The 25,771-nt window shown below is 45.6% G+C and overlaps 1 protein-coding gene across 1 annotated transcript in view; it reads left to right on the top strand.

The window, feature by feature from the left end:
* The window catches only part of LOC133355511 (leucine-rich repeats and immunoglobulin-like domains protein 3), a 114,696-nt gene that overhangs the window by 37,884 nt on the left and 51,041 nt on the right, over nt 1-25,771 (top strand). The window contains 3 exon segments of the mRNA XM_061572836.1: nt 18,419-18,556; nt 23,739-23,882; nt 24,743-24,886. Coding sequence (XP_061428820.1) covers nt 18,419-18,556; nt 23,739-23,882; nt 24,743-24,886 — 426 coding nt within the window.

The raw sequence follows: 25,771 nt of genomic DNA, 5'->3' as shown, positions 1-25,771 counted from the left end.
TAGCGCGCTGCGCTATGAACCTGGCGACGCGGGTTCGATTCCCGCTCACGGCCAACACCGGTGACGATTATTTGAACCGGTCCTGGGCCTCCCCTAGGTCGACTCAGCCTCAATGAGTACCTGGTGCATAAACATCGCCACTGGGGAGACAAAGGCGGTCGGGCGTGGTGCTGGCCACTCACCCCCCCCCCCCCTTGTTTGCCGTGCCGGCCTTCATCGGTGCTCGCTAACAGCACTTGCCCCAACAGTCTGTTAAGGCTATATGGGTGATCTTTGTCTTTGTGTTCCGTGCTTGAGTACCCTTATGTGTATAAGTAAGTGCCTGCCAGATTGTAGCACTTAATCCACCAGCTTCACAAACATTCCCTACCTTTTTTTTGCTCCATCTCAACTAATCTGCAACCTACATAGCTTAAGCAGCCCTGCTGTTTAACCGTGAATACCTCGTCGCAATCATCAGCACTCCTCTCTTCCTTTTATAGTAATTTCTTCTGAATACATCTTAGAATAGCATTCATGAGAATTCGTGATATCGGACGATTTTTTGCTGTTTTAAATATATATTGTGATTTGTTCCTATATAAATCCGTTGCCAAATAGATGTTTTTTTGCATGCACCGGCTAAATTGACCTTCGATGTCACTGTAACTCGCAGCTTCCACACGTGAAATCGCCATGCATGTGCAATAAGTAGAACTCTACTACAGCTTATTCGTTTGTGCCAGGCTTACCAGTGGAAAGCACGGACAACGATGGCATGCGATAGCCGTAGGCCACGTGATGAGATCCTAATCTTACGCCGTCACTCTGACTACTGTGTAAGCAAATCGGAGGTGTTGTAACTTCGCTGTGCACCTGAGCGTGGTCGTTCTTAAGTCGTGAAGCAAACAGGGCATTGTAAATATATAATCACGTTTCTCCTTTAAAGAAACTCTGCCCGCCATGCCGAGCTTGTCATCTACCCGGCGGTTTGGACCTCGACATGGCGTGTGAGATTGGGTTAAAAAAAAATTTGACGTACAAATCCTTTGGGTTGAATTCAGGGCCTTTTTTTTCTTCCTGTCAAGATATAAACACGGACCCGCAAGATCTGTTTGGAACCTCTGCCGCATCGATCGGGTCAAAGAAACGTCTCGCGAGATAAGGGATGTATAGTATGATCACGTCGCAAACTTGACACTGTGAACATCTGTTCACCCATTGACCAAGAGTCTTGACTTTTTAAGCTTTAACCGAAACGTGACTGCAACTGCTCCCTCACGCCACCACCGGCAGAAGGGCCTCCACTCGAGGGAGCTCCACAGAGTCTCTCTCTCTCTCGACGATAAGTCATTTGGTCTACTCTTCCACTGTGGCCAGACATTTCGATAAAAAAAAGGATCAATAGTGCCCACACTTTACCCTGCCACTTGCGACCGGCCAATAAACTTCAACTGTGGGGCGTTCCCATGAACACTGCTGGGTTAGACGTAGGCGGGTCAATTTGAAAAACCGTAGCTTATTGTTTTAAAACTGCCGACGCAGCGAGCCCATTTGTTACACCACGGCGGGATCCCCTTGAACTGAACTGTAACGATGAAGACAGAGTGAACATTGTTTAACCCCTCTTTGTTAATCGCAGTACACATTTTCACAGGGGTTGGGCAGATATCAGAGAGTGGGCTCTAACTTTGATGGGTAGCGGAAGAAAATGCGGCAAATTCCGTTTGTTGTATTGCACTTCTGCGCTCCCACTTATATTCTACCCACCTCCAAGCTACACTGACCGGCATGCTGAAGTATGGTCATATCACCCGGGGGGGGGGGGGGGGTGGTGGGCAGAGGCCCTCAGTTTGCAGTGGACTGACAAAGGGCTGTACATGTGCACATTGATGTGACGGCGTGCATTTGGCAACTTGCGTGGTTTAAAATGCGTACCCTATTGGTTTCAACGGAGTCCCCGGGGCGTCGTGTTGACTTTACGTTGAGCGTAGTTTGGGTTCATCGCCTCGTTTCACGAACTGTGGGAGAGGACAAGTTTACAACCCTAATGGGTGGTGGAAATCCAACTTTCTCTTTGAATTGTGATGTGCGCTGGTGAATTCATTGTAATCTCTGTGCACTGCTTAGCAAAATTTTCTACGTAAAACCCCACCAGCCGTTTTCTGTACACGGCTGGATGAAAGTGCCTCCCGTTCTTGAAGGCCAACAATGTCCTCTCGCCGCTTTTAACAACTGCAGTCATATTTGGCGGTCCGTGCGCTCCAATTTCATCACTCCCATGGCGCGCGAGCTGGCAGCCCTTCCAGAACTGCTGTAAAAGCTCATCGGCATAAAAGTTTCGGGTTTTGGATATGGATTCAAGGATTCTTTTGTGGGTTATTGTTGTCGTTTGCCAGTCCTTGTGTTGTGGGATTGTGGCTTTTAAAAATCCCCTTTTGTTATGTCCACACAGCAGCCATTCACGTGCCAGGGACCACAGGCTACCGTTTTCTGAACCGCCCGGGACGAAGCTATTTTTAATATTCTAAGTGGTGATGTTTATTAAAACAAACTTTGACAAAAAAACGCACACATGCACAGCAATAAAAGCGAGGCCATCGGCTTCGTGCATTTGTTTAAAGTGGCTTCTTCATCGAACGTGCCATCATGTGTCTTTTCTTTCTCTCTCTCTCTGGGATCTATACGGGATAGCCAGCTTAGAAAACATAAAAAAAAGGAATTAACTCCAAACTTGTTCTAAGTACTCGCAAGTATTTACCTTGCAGTGCATTATTTGTTCCGTCACTATGAGTGTTTGACCTTAAACACTGGCAGTGAGCAAATAAAGTTTAAATAATTACGGTGGCCTTAGTCATCATGGTGTGTGCCCAGTTTGGCCTCGGGCTCAAGGTAAGCCGAATGTTCAGTACAAAGACATCTGATAATACATTTAGCTTTGGGTCACTTTGCAAAATCGGAAAGATAAACTCTTGTGCCCACAATGATCTTTCCCTAAAACCTGTCAAAAAATGAGTTAATTCCCGTCTGAAAGGATTTACAGGAACTGCTTTCATCTCTGTTTGTGGCTTTACAAACTAACAAAAACGTTTAAAAAAATTGTACATTTGTTTTGCGAATAACTCCAGCATCCTTCTTTGGTGTATTGCATTTTAACACGTGGGCTTTCGCGACCAATAGTTTTTTTTTGTTAGATCTCGTAGATATTTAAACCCACCACCACACCACACAGCCAATTCGCAATGTTTTGTTTACGTGACAAACCTCACAATTGGCTGTGTCGGGTGGTGGCGGGTTTAACAAAACATTGATATTTATGCGATCTAACCCGACAAAACCCTCGTAGATTGCATAGCATTGTCAAACACTGTAGAAATGACATCTACAATAGCTTTATTCATTCATAAGGTGTCTGGAAAGATTTAAATAAGTACATAATGTGTGTGCATATATGCTTTTGAACTTGATAGCATGTGCTGTTCTCTCGCTGGACATTGAAATCCACGCTGCAACACACTGCTTTCATTTTACTGATTCCAGCAAAGGCTTTGGGTGATTGAAATTGTATGCAGTGTAGTTGTCAGTAATAACATACACGTGCTTGTGTTTTTTCCTGATAAAACTGCTGTGCACGGTGGATATTTTAACTTGTGATTGTTTTTGTTTGCGTTTTTTGGGTGACGGCTTAATTACCATTCGGAACGTTCCAAATACAAACTTTGTGAAAACGTCTCCGGGGGATCCGAAGCAGATGTGAACAAATGTTAAATCATCTTCGCATGAATCTGTTCACATAAGAATGCACGAAAAAAAAACCTACCTTAGAGCTCATTTTTTCATTACACTGCTGGATGAAGGCCTACTCAGGCCCTGTCAGCCAATGCTCGCGCATACTTCACTTTGCCGGACAGTGCCGCTTTGTAACGAGATGGGAGGTCCAAGAACAGCTCCGATATGTGCTCGCCACTAATGCTACCCATGGTCGGAAATGGAACTCGGGTCGCCAGGTTTGTAGTACAGAGCACGAACCACTGCGGCACCGCTCCACCCAAAGGCCAAACTTTTTACACACTCTTTGTTTTTTTCGGTAAAATCACGTAGGTTCCTGAAGAAGGACGCTTGTGTTGCGCCCGAAACGTCGTGATTTAATTTATTTAAAATTTTCACCCACGTGACTTTACCGAAAAAGCCAAAGAGTATGAATCCTTGCAGTCACGAAAACTTCAAATCTAGGGCCAAACTTTTAATAACAACAATTAAATCCGAAAAGCGTGTGGGGTGTTGAGTACAATCCGGACTTCACGCTAAACGCCAATTACATTCGGCCAAAGTGACCGACTTATCCGGTCGTTTTTGTCGCACGACTGTCCTTACGTTATTCTGTTCTTTCGCTATTCTCATGCATGTTCCTCTTGCGTATGTCATTACGGTCAGGAGCTGAAAGCCAACGTCGCGATATGTAACGATAGCGTCAGTGTCTCAAACTGGCGCCTGGGACGGTGCAAAGGACATGCGGCCTTGTTCTTGTTTCTGGTGCTCTCAGATATAACTATTAACTATGAAATAAAAATAAAATATTTTACCAGTTACGTAGCTCTTTTTCAGAAGCGACCTGGCCACAAATGATAACGTAACGAAGCATTGGCTTATCGCATGGAAATTTAGACCACTCGGAACTCTAAACGCACGTTGATTCTAATTGTGGAGGGATAAACCGGAGGACGCGGAGAAAAATCCACACAACCCACTGGGGGGGGCGGGGGAGACACGCAAACTCCAAATCTACAGGCGTCAGAGTCGGGATTGAACCCACTACCTCCTGCATGCATCTCCTAGCGGCCGTGGCGCCCGCGCTCACAACGTGCTCCATACTCCCCAGCACCCCACTCTGTTTGCTCCACAGACAAACGATTGTTATTTCAGCCGAAATCCCCCCCCCCCCCCCGTCCGTTTGATTTTTCGCCTTAAATAAATCTGTGCCAAGAGACCTCGCTTTGAAGGCGCTTCCCTAATCAGCACTAATTCCTCGCACGCAGTCCGATTTCCATTTCAGTTTGCGCCCTACATGTGTAAGCCACATGAGCTGCTTATAGCTATAAACACCATCAAAGTTGACTCCACGTGTGTGACATTTTTTATTTTTACGACTGATGTATGGTGCCAAGGGCTCAGCACCTCGCTCGTGGTTTATGCTCAAGGCTGCAGCAGCTACGCAAACTCAGGGGCAACCCTTTAAGAAAATTGGTAGCATTGACCGAGTAATAACGCTAATTGCCCCACTGGGAGAATTAGAAGTGGGGTACTTTACGATGCCTTGCCTGAATTGCTTCCTGTGTTTGTTCCATTCACTGTTCAGACTTCAGATCGCTTTACACTGTGCAGTTTGCACACTTTTACGCATGGTCTCCCAGTGTGGCGACGAGGTTTTTGCGTATCTGCGATGTTCTTACGTATTCGCACGTCAAGGTATATTTCTGTAGAACGATCTGTTTTTTTTTATTGAGCTCTTGGCTCATAAAATTCAAACGATGCGTTTGTGAGGTGTGGATTTCAGGCAGTGATGGAAAGGGGCCAAAGTATTAAAATAAGATGTTCTTATTCTTCAAGAATGTAACAATGTGTCGGATGATCGATTACAATTGCCAATTTTTAACTATTAAACTTTTATTTTTATTTTACTAGGTAAGTACCACTGAGCTCTAGAACAATGTTTCATAAGCGACCTGGCCACAAATGATAGCTCTGCGAAGTGGCTTATCACGTGGAAATGTATACCACCCAATAACTCTAAAAGCATGTTTCGCATTGGTGGAGGGAAATACCCGAGGACCTACAGAAACATCTACGTGTCCACGGGGAGAACATGCAAACTCCAAATATATAGCGGGCATCGCAAGTGTCGGGATCGAACCCAGGACATCCTGTAGACCAGGCGAGGTGGTTAACATCTTGCCACCAACGGTGCCCTGCATGGATGCTCGCTACATATGCATCAAATAGTGCGTGTTAGAAACGATTTTTTTAAAGAGTTATTCAAATTGACAATGAACGAACGGTTACAAAAAGAGACGAGAGAACTGGAAATGATACAATTGGAGATGGTAAAAAACGACGTAAGAAAGAAAGGATCTGGAATTAAAATCGCGTCTGAGAGCATGAATTGTTGCTTGCTTTATGCTTCCGTGGACTTGATAGCGAGTGTGCGAATTCGATGCAGCGGTAGTGTTAGTGGTTAGCGTGCTGCGCTACGAACCTGGCGACCTGGGTTTGATTCCCGCTCACGACCAACACCAGTGACGATTATCTGAACCGGTCCTGGGCCTCCCCTAGGTCGACTCAGCCTCAAATGAGTACCTGGTACGGTGTGTAAACATCGCCACTAGGGAGACAAAGGCGGCCGGGCGTGGTGTCAGCCACCCACCCCCTCGTGTGCTGTGCCAGCCATCATAGGTGCTCGCTAACAGCACTTGCCCCTCCAGTCTGTTTTGGCTATATGGGGGATCTTTGCAGCGTATCTTGAACCTTTTTCTCGCCGTACATAGCCAACCGTATTAATTGGAGGTGTAATGTGCGTTTGTTTGCGTGTATGATAGGCATTTTGATTGTAATTCGAAAGCATATATTCATTTAGAGATATGGGGGATTACTTTTTGAATTGCCGGTTCTCAAATTGTGCTCTGATTATAGTCATCAGTGATAGGCTCTAACCTCTGTCTCGAGCCGACTTCTTCTCAGCTCGCATCAGTGTCATCGTCACACGCATGAAGACCAATAATTTGTCATAATAAGTGGCTGCCACGCCCCGCCATTACATTTCTTGTTAAACGATCATTTTTACTCCAACCAAAAACCATTCTTCTCATTTATTTCTTCCCCTTCCTCTCGAGTGTAGGTGCATACGTAAAAAAAAATCCCAGTCACAAAATAAGACAAGTAGAACGCTCTAAACCCACAGGATGTATTCTGCTTGGGGCAGAGCGTATTTGGGGTGGGGGTAGTAAGGGGGGTGAGAGATGGCCTCAACTTGTTCTATTCTATCGTTTAATGTGAGTGAAAAAATTCTTGCGAGTGAGATTGCAATAGTTACATCGCTGCCTCGTCTTGCCTGCCTGCCGTTGCTTTGCCGAAGCGAAGTTGGCAAGTTTTCCTGAGCTGTGACCGCTTTCTTGGCAAATGGGGGCCTTGAGAGATTATTCCGCAGGGTTTTTTTCCTTCCTTTTCCAAGGGAGAGAGAGGGCTTTTATCGAGGAATAGCATTTTCTCACACTTTATAAGTCCGTGGTAATGCCGGGTGGGTATTCCCAGCTGTTTAGATAGAGCGGGAGCATACGGAGCTAATTCGTGAAAAGTTTGACATGAATGGACAATAATCCTCAATGGAAAGATGATTCACCTGTTTCATAAAGCGGGCATGTGGCTTCACTTCACGTTTAAGATCTCGGTTTAAAGTATTTTAAAGCTCTTAATATCATGAATCTACGGTAAAAATAATAATAATCGCGGAGCTTTATGCGTGTGCAGATATATATGTATGGAAACACTGAAAGTTTAAAATCTCATAGCGCAGCTCACTTGCGCTATTGCTGATGTATAGAATCAGGCAAATGAATCAGTGTCATTTTTATAACTTGATAAGAACTCAATGAGATTCGCATCTCTTGCGATTGAGTTTTGGGTGATTATTCATTCGCCATTTCGCAAGCAGCCAAGCTTATTTGAAAGTTTCAATTTCACTTAATCGTAAAAAAAAAAGTCAGTTTCAGTCGGCCGATTCATTCTTCTTCATTACTGAGCGTTTCACTTTTCCTTGTCAGTTTTTTTTCTTCGCTCCACCGATGGGAAAAGTACCTCCAACAAATGTGCAGATTTCACCCACAGTGAAAGCTTCACGCAAGCATCTTTTTTACCGACTTTAATCTCGGGGCCTCTCACTGGATAATGCAAATTGGTGCATGATGAAGACTTGGCAACTATTTGTGATGGTCTACCAGCATGTCCCTGTGCTCGGGCAATCAGTGAAGCTATTTCAGCGGGGGGGAATTTCAAATGCGCCGCATCTTCTGTAAAGTTGAGATTAAAGACCATGTGAAATGATTGACGGTTACGGGCCAATTTGACCATATTACATCGTCAGAATCACAAAGTTGAAATTTTCACAAATACATTTCAATCAGCAACCCTTTAATGCAAAGCAGAGAATGATGACAAAAAACTAGTAAATATGAACTGGAAGTTCATTCTTAAAATGACTTGATCATTAAGCATATTGATCATGCAAACGCATGTTTGGGTAAATCGATATTTGTGCAAATCAATGATTATATTGTGACAAGCTTGACGAAAAGTGGTGGGGTCCGGTACTAAATTTTACGTTTCAATCGCAGCCCACGCGACTATGTTTTAGCATTTCACTGCGGTGGCGAGATGTTAACTCCCTCGCCTGGCATGCAGGGGGTTGTGAGTTCCATCCAAACCACTACGCCTGCTGCTGTATATTTGGAGTTTGCGTGTCTCTCTCCTCGTGGTGGCGTGGATTTTACTCCGGGCCTTCCGGTTTCTCCCTCCACGTTTAGAATCAACGCGCATTTAGAGCATTTGGCTGCTGCTATACATTTTCGCGTGAGGAGCCACTTCATTGAGCTGTCACTTGTGGCCAGGTCGCTTCTGAAAAAGAGCTATATTGCTCAGTGGGCCTTACCTGGTATGAAAAAATATATTAACCAGTAAATAGTTACGTGGCGTTTCATCCCAACTGTGTTTTTCGTCAACATGGTTCTCCGCTTTCAGCGGCGTATCTATTCATTGGCAAACATTTTTTTGTTATTATAATGAAAAAAATGATAATTATCATTGTGTACACACATGTCATTGTGCGATCAGTGGTCGATTGTGTATGATGCTTCTCGTATGCTAACCTGTACCGTAGTTTATTGGGATGAGAACTTAAACTTTACGACGAGACATACAAACGAGAATGGATTGTTGACTTGGATCGTTATCCCAAATTCTGCTATTGTGAAGATGAAGAGGTCTATGATATGCAGTTATACCAGCAGATTATATCTACGTATTTCACACTGAGCATTTAGAGAGCATTTGCAATATTGTTATTGTAAGAGTAATTTTAATACTATATAAACTATGCATATGCATTTATATTACCTATTGATTCAGCCCATCATTCATTCTGCTACCACTGTGCGGGGAAGTCGTCAATAGTGGTAGTACAATGGATAGACACGTCCCCGTCATAGCAACGTGGTATTTACATCGCTGGCTCAGGGTCTGCAGTCAGGAAATGAGCAGAATCAGAATATGTATTTATACTGAAGGAATCCGATGGGCCATGAAGCTATTTATTCACAGATGTACACCCACCTCAATGCTCATTTCAGCATGAAATAACTTTGAGATGATTTTTGAGATACTTGAAACAAACACGAATGGAATTTTCTCGTTTTGTTTGAACCTCTCTTTTCGCACGTTGGGGGTGGTTAGAGTACTGTGCTTTTGTGCCCGGCAATCTGGGCTCCATTACAGGCACCCCTTATAAAGCCGACGTTCTCAACAACTTTAATTTGTCCGACGAGCAGCGGGAAAATGTTAAAAGGCCTGCCCAGCTGCGAGGTCCGGAGCTGTGATGCGAGCGCTCATTATTATGAACGACCGCGTGCTTGCAGTCGCTGGGCAAAAAAAAAATCAAACAATTTTTGCCCTCTTTGCAGCGCAAGTCGGAAAATTACGAGGTGCTGAGATGGATAACGGACCACACGGTTTTAGTGAACTGCCCGGCGTACCACTTTGTTACCGTAAGCTCTCCGTTGACGCTTCATCTGTCATCGTAATCTACGACACAGCGACGCAAGCCCAGCTCCAGTGCAGCAAATGAGCAATCCGGAGGAGATCGGCTCGGAAACGGGTTTTTGGTCCACCTATTCGCGACGGACAGAAGTACCGCTTTGCCAATCGTTCTCTGACAGGCGTGAATGCGTCGCTGTGTTGGCAGACACCAGGCACGTATATTCACCTCGCCAGAGGTCCGATGAATGGTCACGATATGATTAATTGGCATCTAATTTTTTACCGTCTCGTTTTTTTTCAATTTCCCCTCTGCCCGACCTCCCCCGTTTTCCGTTTGTACGTTGTGTGTCTACAACAAGCGATAGCGTGCCATTTCTGATGTATCAAATTGATGCATCGTTGCATACCTGGCAGGTACTACCTAGAGGTGCTCATGACAGTAGCTTCAAAATACTCTAGAAATTAGGCTCACTCGGGTAAATTGTCAACTGTTGACCCCTCTTCTTGGTTCTTTTGGTAAAGTCACGTAGAATGGAAATAATTTATGGGAAATGCATATCTGCATTCCCATAAATATGCTAAATTCCTCTTGATATGCAAATTATTTTGTCAAGGCGCTCTTCGCCCCTCCATCCCAGCTTAAATAGTCGCTCCAAGCCTGGGGCGTGCCATTCAGACTCTGTCTCCTCGACAGACCTGTTCTCCGCCTGAGGACGGCTACTTGTGTTGTGGCCGAAACGTCGTGAGAATTATTTTATAATGTTTTATTTTTATTATTTTATTATTTCCATTCTACGTGACTTTACCGAAAGAACCAAGAAGATGAATCCCTGCAGTCACGAAAGCTTTAAATCGAAATGTTGACCCCTCTATAATGTGTGCAAAATTAAACGTACACCGTGGGCTCTGCTTTCAAGTATGCCTCACCAAATCCGCGTCAGATACTGCTAAGTCAGTGGCCATATTTCACGTAAATGTGGAGTCTGCCCGTGAATGATTACTTCTGATGCCAACGCAGACTGTCTCTGAGGCTACCATCACTTTGCTCCACCTTGAATGTTCTGGAGTCTGTTGCACCACTGAGAGGACAGACATATTCATCAAATTGTGATTTCAATTGCTCATACGCAATCGCAGTCATTGCATATGGATTAGGAGCCCATGGTATTGTAACCCGTGACTGTGAGGGAGTGGTGGTGGTGTCGTTGTTAGCAGGTGGTGCATCGGCTAGCTGCTGTTGTTAGCACACTTCACCGCTATCACGCCAACCCAGCTCACATCACCCCGGTGGGTTCCATTATGGTTTGGTTCCGGAGACATTTGTATCACATTATCACCGTAATCCATACGAAATTATTGAATCCTCCACACGTGAACTGGGCTCTATATGTGAATGTGCCCTGAACGTCACCGAAGTTCACTCGGTGGTCATGTACGGTGCCCTCCGCATCACCTCTTTGCGTGCCGTGTCGATCTTAGTCGGTGCTTGCCGAGAGCACGCGCGTGCCCCTTCATGCGACGTTCAGCTCACACACGCATTGCTCCTACAGTGAAATCACACGGAGTGAGCCCGATCCTCTCAGGCCTTAGAAGCTAAGCAGGATTTGTTTTTTTGGAGCCTGGATATCGCACGGACGGGCGACCACCGGCCGGGAACAACAAGGTGCAGTGGGCCCCGTTGACGCAGCGAAAAATCCGTTGCCGTTCAGCTCTCCTCACACCTTTCCCCCACCGGCACTGTCCAGCGTGGTGAAGTATGGTCAAATAACCCTGACGGCCGACAGAGGTTGTGGGGAGGTGCCCCGTTAGGTGGCGGATTGACAAACGGGCTGTACGACGCACGCACGCACGTGTGTGTATGTACGACGCACGAGTGAGTGAGTATGTTTGTAAATATTAATCCGAGTATATAATTTGTGGATGGCTTTTATAGATATATACAAAATATATATTTCATGTCTGGGCTCTTGATTTACTTAACGATAAACAGTGCGCTCCGGGAGGCTCTCTGGAATGAGCAGCGTCGCTGAATCTCACCTTTTAGAAAAGCACGTGCGCGCATTTGAATTGCGTGGCTTTTGTAAGCGGGGCGCCGCATTGTAAATTGTTACCGGCATGCTCGTGCAGACGTGTTTTGTGTGTTTATAAACCGCCTGTTTACTCAGCCTCTTGAGTGTTACGGGTGGCTCACATCTTGCGGGTCGAGCGCCGAAAGTTTATTCTCAAGCCAAACACGCCGGGGCTGTGTTCGGCTTTTGTACAACACTCGGGTAACCCACCTGTGAAGCCTCTTGTTCTATCAAAGTCCTTCTGCAACGATGAAAAAAAAAGACCCCGGCGCTTTGTACATTCCCAAAAGGTTAAATCGGTCGTCTCCCCCCCCCCCCTATCCGCCGCGCCGTATTTGTTGTGACATGAGGGTTGTTTGTTTTTCGACTCTCTGTGAGCACGTGCATCAAACGATATTTTGGCCAAACGGAGGTGTTGCCATAGAACCAAAACATGTCAAACTCGGCAACGTGAACGTCCCAACAAAACGGAATCTTGACACAGTCACGAGCAGGGTGAATGAAAATGTGCAAGGCTAAATCTTACCATCTTTTAAATATATATTTCTTTACTTTTCGCTTCGTCCTGACTCCTTGTCCTCGTAGGATGTCAGGGCAGAAATGAACAATTCTCTTCACCCTAGGCCAGACACAATTTATCTCTTTATATCAGTGGTTCTTAGTCTGGGGTGCGAGATGCCCCTTTCTGCGGTGTGCGAGGCATGGCCAGATTTCTTTTAGAAGGCAAATCATCGAAAACACAAGTTAGGCACGGGGATGCAAGTGCAACTACTTTGTTTCATCAAACCTATATATTTATTTACATTATACTTTTTTATGATTGAGAACCAAAGTGGTGCAAGGCTGCAGTCAAGGATAAGAACCACTACTTTAGAGCAAACACTATTTCTCCTTTCTCTTGTGTGTAATATACTGCCAGCTCTGCTCGTGTCTGCTGGTCGATTGATATGAAAATGCTGGTTTTATATTCCCCACTAAACATTTTTCAAAGTCTGCGTTGTACGAGTCGGAATCCAGGTTCTCCATTCCGTTGGCGTGATTCCTGTGTGTCTGTGTGTAGCGGTTTGCGCTACGAACCCGGCGACCCTGGGCCTCCCCTAGGTCGACTCAGCCTCAAATGAGTACCTGGTGCAATGTGTAAAAACATCGCCACTGGAGAGACAAACGCGGCCGGGCGTGGTGTTGGCCACCCACCCCCTCTTATGCCATGCTCGCTAACAGCACTTGCCCCAACGGTCTGTTAAGGTTATATGGGGATCTTTGTATTTATTTGTCGGTCTGCCTGCCTGTATGTATCGGTAGACCCCTCCACTCCTTCCTTGGATAACTTCAAAACTCATTGATTGCCGCACAATGTATACACATGGGTGGTGTGGTGCAATGGCATATGCACGTATGATGAACTTCTTTCGCACCGTACGTAGGCAACTGTGCTAATCGGAGGTGCGAGGGAAGGAACAAAGCATGCCACCCTGTGAATCAGGTCACATCAGATCGGGGTGCCTGGCCATGGCAAGTGATATCTGAACCGGTCCTGCACACCTCCACCCCCCCATCCCTTCACGAACCCTGTACTGACCAGCGTGGTGAAGTATGGTCAGATAACCAACATAACCAACGTGGTGTTGGGGAGGCCTTCATCTACTGTAGCAGCAGATTGACAACAAGCTGTAATTTGTTATTAAATGTGTCATGTACTCTATTATGAAGTTGCCTGAACTCAATTTACATCGAGGTGTTTTGTTTATTGAAAGTAAATACTTTGCTCTGCAACATTTTTACTGCCTTGACTTAACGGGTTTTTTTTACTCATGTCCTGTTAGTGAAATACAATATTTATTCCAGGGGTTTAACGATCTATTCATGAATCTTTTACTTGCAAATCCTAATGCTCGCAAAATGCATCAAATTTCGCGTATTTCACGCAGATTATTTCCCCGTGTTACTTTTGGGATAATGCGGTAAAAAATCTCTGCAAGCGAGAAAGGACAAACGAGATACAATATAAATGAGGCAGTAAAACCAAGACGTGGGAATAATTCATTCTCGACTTGACCCGTTGCCCCGAAAAATGATAATTCATCAAATAGCTTGAAGGGACAAACAGGGACAATCTTTACAATCCTGACCTTTAGAAAAAAAAATAGATATTTTGTAAGTTTTATTGGTTTCCAGTGGTACTGCTGATGGGCCTTTGAGAAGTTTTATAGTTGCCTTTGGTATCCTCGCCCCCCTTCGAGTTCATCGGTTGATGAACATTTTGTCTACGTAGATGTCCGCAAGTACATTCTGAACGTATTGAGTACCTGCTTTAACTACAGCAGTGCATACCGACTGTGGTGGTACCTGCTATGACTACAGCAGTGGGACCTGCTTTTAGTACAGCAGTGCATAGTGACTGTGGTGGTACCTGGCACTTTTGATGAACGCATACGGGTTTTGTTTACAGGGCAGTTCAGTACGTAATGCAAAAGTTGGGCGCGAGAGGTGGAAAAAAAAGATTGCCTTGTATTTTTGGTATGGCCTAATCTGGCATGGCCTTAAAAGACGATTTAATAATAAACAGATTGTCTGCCAACGAGTGTGCTGTTTTGGTGTGAGTTTCTTAACGCGTTTATACATTACCATCTTGGAACAGTTGGCATTCCAAATAAATTCAACTGCAGCACCTTCATATCTTCATAGCTTCTAAGTCTGCCAATGTATGTGTGTCGAACTTCCTTTGCACCGTACGTAGCCAATCGTGCTAATAATCCAAGGTGCAGGGGAAGGACAACAAACTAAACATAAAAGCAGTTGTAAAGAAATTAGTTAAGTGGTTCAATCCTTCTCTCATTCAAATGTACACATTAGCAGAGATTATATAATAAATAACAATGTCTTATCGGAGCATCTCCCGAGTTCTGAAACATGACGAATTCAAGATTAGTTTCATCGTGATTTCCATGCCAATTCAAGTGATCTTTTTGGGCTCCTTCGCCCGGTTTATGTAAATACAGAGAAGCTTAACCAAGTAATATTTCTCCTTGATAAAATTACATCATTTGGAGGGAGCTGTGGTTCCAGTGGTTTATTTTATCACACTGCTCGATAATCCTGGTGACTTGAGTTTGGCATCCAGGCAAGCTAGGAGAGGAGACCCGTTGGCCTTGGCCAGCTTGGTGAAGATCTAGGTCTGGATTTGGCAACCTCCGGCTCTTTAAGGACTGCTTCGTGACATTATTTATCGAGGACCACCGTCTCTTTTTCACGTGCATTGCGATGGCTTTTGAAATATTGAGGTTTTTTTTACCGGATTCTACGAAAAATGTGCTCTTGTTATTTGATTTTCGACCCCTGGCCTAGGCGGTGCACGGAGCAACTGAGTGCTTAGGCCTACGCATACACGGAGCAGCCGCTTCTATAGCCAATGCTACGTGGTTATAACACGTTGTCCTGGATGCACATGGGCATGGATAAGGGACCCTGCCTGGGCCATCCTCCACTGGGCCATTCAAGGGGCCTGACCTTTATGCTGAATGCCACGCCGGGATCGGGGTGAAACCTGGTCAATTTTGCCCTCTAGGCATTCACGAGTGAATCTCAATGGAGATATCCCAGTCACTTAAAATCAGCCTCAATGCCCCTCCCCCCTCTTTTTTCTACTTTTCCTGCAGGGGTATCAGAGCTTAGGAAGACACCAGAGGGATGTAGAGTTTATTGAAACGTGCGGTTTAGACAGGTTTACATTGCACTGTAATCCATAATGTGTCTGTGCTGATGTCAACCCCCTTTCAGTGTCCTCTGTGTTGTGTACCTGATATCGCTTTGTTCATTAAATACTTTTGAAAGTAAAAATAAACATCAGCCTGGATGGTCCCCCAACTCTGGTTGGCTGGCCTCAAATTGGTGACGCTCATCCAGTGAACGAACGTTGATGCAACCTTGGCCCAACGTTCCGTGTAGCTAAGATAAGCCTCTAGCTGAAGCTTCGCGACATTAAATTTGCAATAGAATCGTGATAGATCCCATCCTGTTGCACGAACAGTCCACAGCACAATCTCTGTAAGAGAACCTTTCAATGAAGTGGATATTTGTTTTACGTGGGATTCACCCACAGAAACAAAAACACGTTGCTCACTCAGGAATGGCCCAACTCTGGCAAATAATCGTTGGATATATAAAAAAAGACAGACGGTTTGTGTGCACCGTAGTAGATGATGTAGGAAAACTTTGCGTTTGGAATATTTTTTATATGAACCGTTCGTCTAGTACAGGGGTCGGCAACCTACGGCTCCGGAGCCGCATGCGGCTCTTTACGGGCTGCTTCTTGACGATATGTACGTATGTACAGTATGTACTCAGATGCATTGCGGCTCTTGAAATACTGAATTTTGTACCGAATTGGAAAGAAATGGCTCTTCCTGTTATTTTGGTTGCCGACCCCTGGTCTAGTACATCAGCATTGAAGGCACTGTGAGGTGTAACATTAAAAATCATAATCTTTATATATACCGGAGGAATCTGATGAAGTTATTTTTCACAGATGTCCACATTAAGCAGAAGATGAACGTAAAGAGTTCACCACTAAGTTGACAGTGATGCATCTCAGTGTTTAGGCATTTTCAACTCGAAGGTGCCATTCAATGGTGCATGGAGAAAATGCGAATGTCGGGCAGCTGGCTAGAGTTGATTGAAACTCAGCCGTTTTGGTCTTCTTAAGCAGCCGTAATCAGATGATGAATGCAGCAGGCGTGCCACCCACACCTGCTGCTGCTGATGTATCCCACCCGACTCCAAAATTCCTCGGTCGTGTGAAGCAAAACAACTCGTAAAAAGAAGAGACGTAAAGCCGCTTAATCACATAATCACCGCAACTAGCAAAATCTTACAACGAAAAAAATGGTTGGGCATATACGCTGGTCCTCTGCGGGCAGGCTCGCTCGCAGAATCACGGGGGGTTTGAACTTGTTTGTTGTTGGCGAAGGCGCAGCCAGGGACATTGGACCCATGCCGAGCAGGTGGAATGGAAAGCGTTTTTTTTTGCGTGGCCTCAGGGCCGAGAGTGGATTTGGGACCCCCCCCCCGTGCCCATTCATCAGTGTCGGTTACTGTAATGGCACTTGCCCGATGGCATTGTGGGTGTGTGTGGCTTTTGTGCTGTCATTGGGAAGACCTGTTAGCTGCTTGCTTAAGAGTTGTGGTGCACTTAACCGAATTTTCGAACGGTGTCACATTTTAAATGGGCTTGGCTCCGAAAATTTACGTTTCAAAAAGTTGCTGTTGCCATCCGAGATTGCTCCCGCCCCCCCCTTCCACCGCTTGTTATGCTCGACGAAATTTGCGGTGATAGTTGTGGAATTTTATTCCGCGAATATTTATGTTGGCGGCATGGGCAGCATATTTGTTCGCCGTTAACTTCTGATAAGTGTGTGTGTTGCTGAATCATTTTTTCTTTGCATGTAGTATACAACAACAAAAATACTGACTTGGTACACATATTGCATTCTCTCTATGAAGTTTTATTTTAAACCCGACTTTGCAATGGCTGGCGCCTGATGAGGCTTATTGGTTGTAATTACCGGACGAAACGTCGTACTAGAATTGCAAATGTTGTGGGTTTACTCTCCAACACACCGGTGTGCTGTACTACTAACGAATTGGCACGTTTGGTTCACGTGAGTAACCTTACTAATTGTCTGTGGTGGGTTGAACGATGCATTTATATTTTACGCAATCTAACTTTAAAAAAAACCTCTGACGGATAATATTGGTTGCGAAAGCCTATGCGTTAAACTGAATGTTTGCGTTGTTGTTATTCATCCGTCTTGAAATGCAGGCGTAGAGTCGCGTAATTGTTGTTCAGGAAAATCACTGTACCGTTGGCCAAACACCCCCAATGGCATTACCTTCTTGGAAATCGTATTCATGGTCCATTTGTTTCCACCCTGTGTAAATCAATAAACAACTACGTATCTGTGGGACATTGCCAGAAAGGGTAAAAGCCTATTCTTCTTTTGTCATCGAAACAACGAAGTATTTTCATTTAATAATAACAACAATAGAAATGCGACGGGGGCCTACAAAGTTAGATTTTTAAACGTCCAGCAGGACACACTGCACTCAACTGCCCTGTGCGTGTACGTGCGTGTGCGTGCATGCATGTGCATGTGCAGTGTGGGGAGCGGTGGCGCAGCGGTTAGCGCACTGCGCTTCAAACCCGGCGACCCGAGATCGATTCCCGCTCATGGCCAACATCGATGACGAATATCTCAACCGATCCTGGCCCTCCCCGAGGTCGACTCGGCCTCAAATGAGTACCTGGTATGGTGTGTCAACATTCCCACTGGGGAGACAAAGGTGGCCGGGCGTGATGCTGACCACCAACACTCATGCGTGCCGTGCCGGCCTTCATCGGTACTCTCGACCAGCACTTACCCCAACAGTCCATTAAGGCTATACGGGGAATCTTTGTCTTTTGTGTGTGTGTGTTAGGCCACCATCAACGTACTTAAGTGACTACTTCCACTGCATTACAAAGGTTTGTCTGTGTGTAACCCGAGCACCGTCCCCTCTGACCCGACCCCAAGACAGCACAATCGGATCGCACGGATCCGCGCGGAGCGCCTCGAAGGCTTCCGCTCTCTCGAGACGCTGGACCTGAGCTTCAATCGCATTGCGGACATCGCCGGCTCCTCCTTTCCCATCGGCCTCCGTCTCGCCAAGCTGTAAGCAGATTCTCCCCCCCACCCCCAACCCCCGTATCCCTCTGCCAGAGCCGGAGCCCCACGGCTTGAGTTAGTGGAACACATTGCCTCGTTATATTCAACTATGTGGGTACGCTTTGTGCCTGCCATGGATAACATGGCATTTTGGCACGTTCACGACAATCGGGTGGGCGGGGGGCTTTAGTCTTTCATTGTTCCCCCCCTCCCAACTCACCCCCAACTCCCCCCCAAACTCCCACCCTCCCAACTCGCCCCCCCAACTCTCCCCCCAACTCGCCCCCCCAACTCTCACCCACCCAACTCGCCCCCCCAACCTCCCCCCCAAACTCCCACCCCCAACTCCCCCCCAAAACACCCCCCCCCCAAACTCCCCCCCCCCCCCAACTCCCCCCCCCCTCCCCCTGAGCTTGTCATGCATAGCAATGTCATGTTTAATATGCCGGGTTTTCTCCTTTTTTATATTTCCCCAATGCAGATAACATGACATTGGCATGTTCTGTTTTAAGTATTGGTACTTTGTTATGTTTTTTTGTTATATTGGCATGTTGTTCCGTTTATATACGAGTGGCATGTGATTCGTATTTTTGCCCTCCCATGGGTGTCTGCTGGACATTGTAAGAGTGCGCAAAAACGTAGTGGCTGTAACGAGCCCACTTTCCCTTCGCCTCTTCGACTTAAACAACTTGTCGCAACTTAGTTTCTGTGATTCTCGATTTGAGCAAGGTTTTGTAGGAACGTGGGAACAGTGGCGGTGGGAGAGCGAGTTACAAAGTGGAGCTGTGCGAGAGGAAGAAGCAAAAAGAAAAGCGTTGTGCTCTGCAGCGTGGTGAACGGGTGGGCGGGCGTAGCGAGTGGGTGTGCGTGTGTATTGATGTATGCTGAACTTCTTTTGCACCGTATGTAGCCAACCGTGATAATCAGAGGTGTGGGCGAAGGACAACACATCTAAACACAAGAAGCAGTTGTAAAGAAACGAGTTTTAAATCTGGATTCAAAAGTGCGTAGCTGCAGCGGCTTCCGAATATCGGAAGGAAGAGCGTTCCAGACGGCCACAGAAGCGCACCTGAAAGCGCGCGACGCGGTAACCGCCTTTGTTCGATGTCGAGCCAGAAGCCACTACTGCTCCAACGATGACCGGAGTTTGCGTGGTGCTTTATGCTCCTTGACGAAATCAGCAAAGGTATCGTGGTTCACTTGTGGCAAGCACTTTGTGTGTAACGAGTGCGACCTTACAATGTATTCGTTCGGCAACCGGAAGCCAATGCAGCTTGGCGAGCACTGGGCAGGCATGGTCGGATCTTGTAAGTGCCCGTCGCGTCACGTGGCGGGGGATTTTGTGCACGCTGCAGCTTGGTCATGGATTGGGATGATGCTGGTGAATCAAGAGCATGATGGAGTGCTCTTGGAGAACTATATTCGATGATGGAAAGCGGCATACGCTTGTTAAAAATTAAAATTTCCAGCGAATGCACATCGCCTGCTGCGGATTGAGAACAATGACAGCTGACATTGAGGATCGGATTAAAGCTGAGAAGTTGCACTGCGAGATAAACACTGGTGAACGTGGATGAGAGACGGTGGTGAAGTGGCATAAAATGGACAGAGTGCGAGGGCGATCTGTGAGGGTGATCACCGCAGAGTGAGAGAGTGATCACCACAGAGTGATCACCACAGAGTGAGAGGGTGATCACCACAGAGTGTGACGGCGATCACCGCAGGGAGGGAATGACGATAGATCAGTTCATCCACAGGACGGATTGTCACATTGCAGGCCCGCGAGAGATTGACATGGCATGGAGGCGGCCTTTACCCTGCAGTGGATAGACCATGGCTGGCGGTGACCTCTACGGCCATCCCATTAGCGCAGTTGGTTACGTACGGTGCGAAAGAAGTTCAACGTACCGTACACACATACATTATGTCCGTCTCTTATAATATTTTGTTCAAGTGGATTCTTCTCATAGTTGCGCATGTGTATTGCACCAGTCATATACGCCGACTTTGATGGTGTTGACCATTGAGTTCATGATTGTGTCCACTGCACGCTATGCGAGTGACTGAGATATCGTGGTTACAACTCGCGAAATGGGTCCCGGATTCAATTCTGTCCTCAGATATTCACAACATTACGTGAGCCGTAATAATTTGGTGTAATATATACCCGCAAGTTTGGGGGGCATGCGATAAGCGCTGTGGTGTTTTTTACAGGGGTGGGTAATTTTACATCAATTCCATTTTAAAAAGTCATAATTTGTCTATTTTATTTTTTATAGCGTTTCAGGATTTAATTTTCCTCTTCTGATAGGGAACCTTATTGGCGCCAAAAACGACTGCATGGGCAATTATTGGCCAATCAAAGATCTAAGACAAAGATACCCCATATAGCCTTTATAGGCTGATGGGACAAGTTCTGTTAGTACTCACCGATAAAGGCAAGCATGGTGCATTGAGTGGTGGTGTGGCCAGAACCATACCTGGGACACTTTTGTCTCCCCAGCGTTATTTCCACAATGTATGAGGTGTTCATTTAAGGCTGAGTCGACCCGGCAGAGGCCCATAATTAATCTGTTCAGATATCCGTTACTGTTATCGGCCGTCAGTGGGAATCAAACTCAAGGTGCTGGGTTGAAGGGCGCAGTGCCCGAACGATATGCACACATCTCTTAAATTTTGTTATCCTTTTTATCTACAAAAGCAGTCTGCTGATTGGACAGTGAACTTTGGTTTTGACGGGTCACTCAGAGCAACTCATATATTGCATGAATCAGTGCCTCTAATTTAAAATCTCTCTGAACGTCGAAAAGATATTGCACTCTCGCCACGGGGTAGATAATTCCAAATCTTGGAGCTGTAATAACCAATTCAGCCTTCGAATTTTTGCGAAAAATCATGTAAGTCATGAAACTTAAAAAAAATCCAAATCACTGCAAATGCAGTACGCATATAATGAATGTGCTTTGTCTGCATGTGAAGCAAAGGCAGAAATGCAATAAATCAGGTTGCCATTCGTTACGTGGGTGATTGGAGCATTTCCAGTTACCCAGTTTATTCGTGCCAATTAATCAGGATCGTTTTTCTTGCAATTATCTGCAACATTCACTTATGCAATAGTCTTTCATACGCCCCTTCGTCATTGGCAATTGGAAGTTATTGCTCGTTGTACATTTCAAAGACATCTGTATTCACTTGACATAATTGCGTGGTTTCTTTAAAGGACTCGTTCTATGACGTAAGGTAAAAACAGTTCATCTGTACCTTGACGAAATGTAACAGTTTGCTACAAAATATCTCGGGCAATTATTTACCATGAATATTACAATGCACACTTGCATATTTTCATTAGAAATAGCCTATCGTGTTGGCATAACTACGGTTGCGGCTTTTTCCATCGTCGATCGGATGGATGAGTCCGAATCCAAGATGACACTATGAACTGTAGACCATGCAACTATGTACGCATTCCTCTCCCGACCGTCTGCGGTCCAGAAAGCCATCCCGACTTGCGCACACCGGAGGAATTTGACGCTGTGCAATATCCAGCGAGCGTGAGGCTTTTGCACCACTGTCCGAGCCGTTTGGCCCCTCTGGGGAGAAGTCTTTTTGCGAGTTCAAGTTCAATGGAAAGTCGGGGTAGAGACTCGGCTGTGACCAAAACAGCATCTGCGAAGTAATTATTGGGTCACAAGCCCCCCCCCCCCACGTCCCCCGTCTCCCCCATTTCCCAGTGGTGCCGCCCTCTTTTGAACGAGCCCGTTCTTCTGAGCCGAAGAGAAATTTTGAAAGAAAAACAATCCAATGCAGCTTTGCAATTTCACTACACCCACCCCCGCCGCATCCCCCTCCCGCCCTCCTGCCTTCCCCTCCACGACCGCCTCTTGAAGCCCGTATCATGCCAGGTTGAAACGAACAGGCCATAGACTGTAAATTAAAGCCCACTCCAGCTCTCTCTTCCGTGGCAGCAGCAGCAGCAGCAGCAGAGACGGGCTTCTGACAGGTTGCCGATTGTGGTGGGTGAGCCATACCTGAGTTCACATGGGGGGCCCTCTGTGGACCGTAAACTGAGAGGCCGGACTGTTTTGACGAAAAACAAAGCGGTAATTGTGCCGCTGTGTGGCCTCGGGTGTTATTGAAGGAACTTCCACGGAAAGAAGCTCTCCAGGCTTTCTTTAATGAAAACTTGATACTGTTTTTTTTTCTTTCTTTAATAACCAAAGTAATCCGCTGGCCATTTGATCGGTAGCTACAGGCCGCTGTTTGGCACACTGGATGTATGGCTGTTGCTGTGTTTAAACACTTTCATCACTCTGCTCGTTGAGTTCTCGGTGTTTTGATCATCCGCCACAGATTTGGGTCCCACCACGGCGCGTGACGAAACAATTAATTTGTTGTAGTTTCATTTCATTGATTTCGTCTGAAACGTAAGCAATGTATACCCGCTGTACGACTTATCCAAGAGAAAGAAGCTTTTAGTTTGCACCTCGTCAGTCTTTACAATGTTGCCTTGAAGCGATTTAAATAGATTGGAACATTCTGCACCAACGTTACATACTTTTTCAGTTATTTTAAAGAGTAATATAAAGTTCGAACAACAATTAATTTGGGAGTGTTTTGGCTTGTGATAATATAATTATTTGTTACGAATAATGTAGTATTTAAGGTTGCTCTGATTCTGGGCTCTGACTAGCATTTCAGTTTGTAAAATAACTCATTATTTGAGTAAATTGTAACGGTTACTATTTTCTACAATGGCCTTTGGTGTGTGTCGAGTTACTGTCGTTCGTGATATTTAAAAAAAAACCCACCTAATGCCGGCACACGAGTGGATTTAATGGCTCCATCTCCACGATGGCCATGATCGCGATGATGATTAGTGTTGAATAAGAAAGTTATTTTTTACTTATACTTGCACGAATGGTTGTAGAAAAAATTAACTTTTCTTGCGGTTGTGACGTACGTGTTGTAAGGAAACCCATAGCCGTTGTTTCAAAGTACATTTTTACTTGTTTTGAGCAACTTACTTTGCACAATTTAATTTTCACCTGTTCCACCTGAAATTAAATGGTTTCCATCCGACCACAAAAAAGATATAATTGACGTTGATGTGACAGGTAGGACAACACAACTTTGTTAACTTGAGAGACGTTGGCTATGTAAGACTTAAAGTTGCTTTTTTTGTTTGCAGATATCTCAATAATAACAGGATTAAGGTCTTGAGGCCTGCAAGTTTTGACACATTGGGTGCCACGCTTAAGATTCTAAAACTAAGCAATAATCGGATCACCGTTCTGACCACTAAACTCTTCCAGCTGCCTTCGCTCCAGCACCTGTGAGTATTTGATTTCAAAAACAATTGCACAATCCTTTCCACTCTTTCAAGTCGAATGTTTTTGCAGAAGTTTCCCCGGGATTTTGTCGAATTCAAGATTTACGGGATTTTTTTTTTTGAGGCTCACAAACACATACTGCGAACACTTTATTTGCTCAATTTTACTCTCGTAATGGATTTTTTTGCGTGGCTGAACAATCGCATCCTAACTCGTTTCCTGTTACGGGTAACTCCAAATGCGCGCTCAAAGAGTGTCTTTAACTGTACCATTCCTTCGGAGCGCATGGGGCGGTCATGTGATCTTTTGATCGTGGACGTGATGACATATGACCCACGTTTGTTAAAACACGGGGGTGACGCCAAACTGCCTGTACAAACACAGCTGCGAAACATTGAGAAATAAACGGGGAAAATTGACCATTGTGCTGCTCGCTTTGAGAGCATTGCAGGACCCCCAACAAAAGACCTGAGCACAGAGAGTCGAGGAAAGAGTCCCACTGCATTTGAGTCTTAGTAGTGCATCTGGTTACGGCCGCTGTAAAGGCAGACACTGTAACCTTCATGCTCATGGGCATTCTGTATTTTGTATCAAAATTCTTCGACCCGTTTTTGGAAAGTTATTTTCTGTGTGCATTCAAAGTTTAAAACAATATTCCACAGTGATGGACCCTCCTTCGAATCGCACCGCAGCGATGGGGCCTCCAGCCAATCAAACCCGTATTGTAAAGCACTGTCCAACACACGCAGGCGCACGCACGGCACTATTTGAACGTGGCTGAGTGCTGATAAACGGCTGTGTTATTCTGCACGTGTATACGTGGCGTTCTTTTTTCCTCCTCCTTCTTCTTTCTCTTTTACAGTGACCTGAGCCGAAACAGGCTGCAGAGGGTGGAGGGTTTGGCTTTCTCCGAGCTCGCGTCGCTCGAGTACCTACGGCTGCAGCGCAACAGCATTTCTTCCCTCATGGACGGCGCCTTCTGGGGTCTTCACAGGATACAGAAAATGTGTGCCTCTCATGCCAGCCCCCCAACACCCCCCCCCCTCTCTCCGTATGACTCTACACGAACCCCTACCCCCTCCGCCCCCCCAATCAATCTTACAATCCTTTCGCATTGCCGGCCACAAGCACCGACAAGATTGCGACGTTTTCTTTTCTTTCCGGAATTCCAGCCAGAATCGGAATCTTTATTTAGAGTGCAGGAGGGCGCCGAGGTGGCGAGATGTTAAGGACCTCGCCTGGTCTATGGAAGTTTTTGGGTTCGATCTCGACCCTTACGTTTGTATATCCGGAGGATGCACGTTCTCCCTGTGGTCGTGTGGATTTTTCTCCGGGTCCTCCGGTTTTCCCCTCCACATTTAGAAATCACGCGTTTAGAGTATTTGCTTGCTTTAAATTTCCACACGATGATAAGCCACTTCGTTGAGCAAAAATTTGTGGTCAAGTCGCTTTTGAAAATAAAAAAGAGCAAAATAGCTCAGTGGGCCTTACCTTAAAAAAAAATTGTTAAAAATAGTCTTCATACTTTCAGAAATCGGAATACCTTTCCCGAGCCTGCAGGAGTAATCCGGTGAGCTACTTGAAGCTTTTTTTCTTTCACTGATGTCAAGTATGGGGCGGCTCAGTAACTTTTACAATGGCAAACAATTGCAAAGAAACGATAGGAGTGCAACATACAGACAATTGTAAGCAAATCACCAAATATATGAACAAATATAAAAATGTCTGATTTATCAAGCTTGGGCAAAGCAGCAAAGACAACAACAAAACAGTCCCAGACCTCGCCAAGATAACAAACAGTAGCCCCTCAATAAAATGGCACATTGACATTGAACTATCGCTACAAATCATATCTGCAACTGCTGTATAAAGAACTAAGAGTGATAGGATC

Source organism: Lethenteron reissneri, chromosome 51, assembly GCF_015708825.2.
Source record: "Lethenteron reissneri isolate LAM-NWPU_2019-01 chromosome 51, ASM1570882v1, whole genome shotgun sequence".
Lineage (NCBI taxonomy): Eukaryota > Metazoa > Chordata > Hyperoartia > Petromyzontiformes > Petromyzontidae > Lethenteron > Lethenteron reissneri.
Note: the sequence above shows the minus strand (reverse complement) of the source record. Positions and strands in the feature narration are given on the sequence as shown.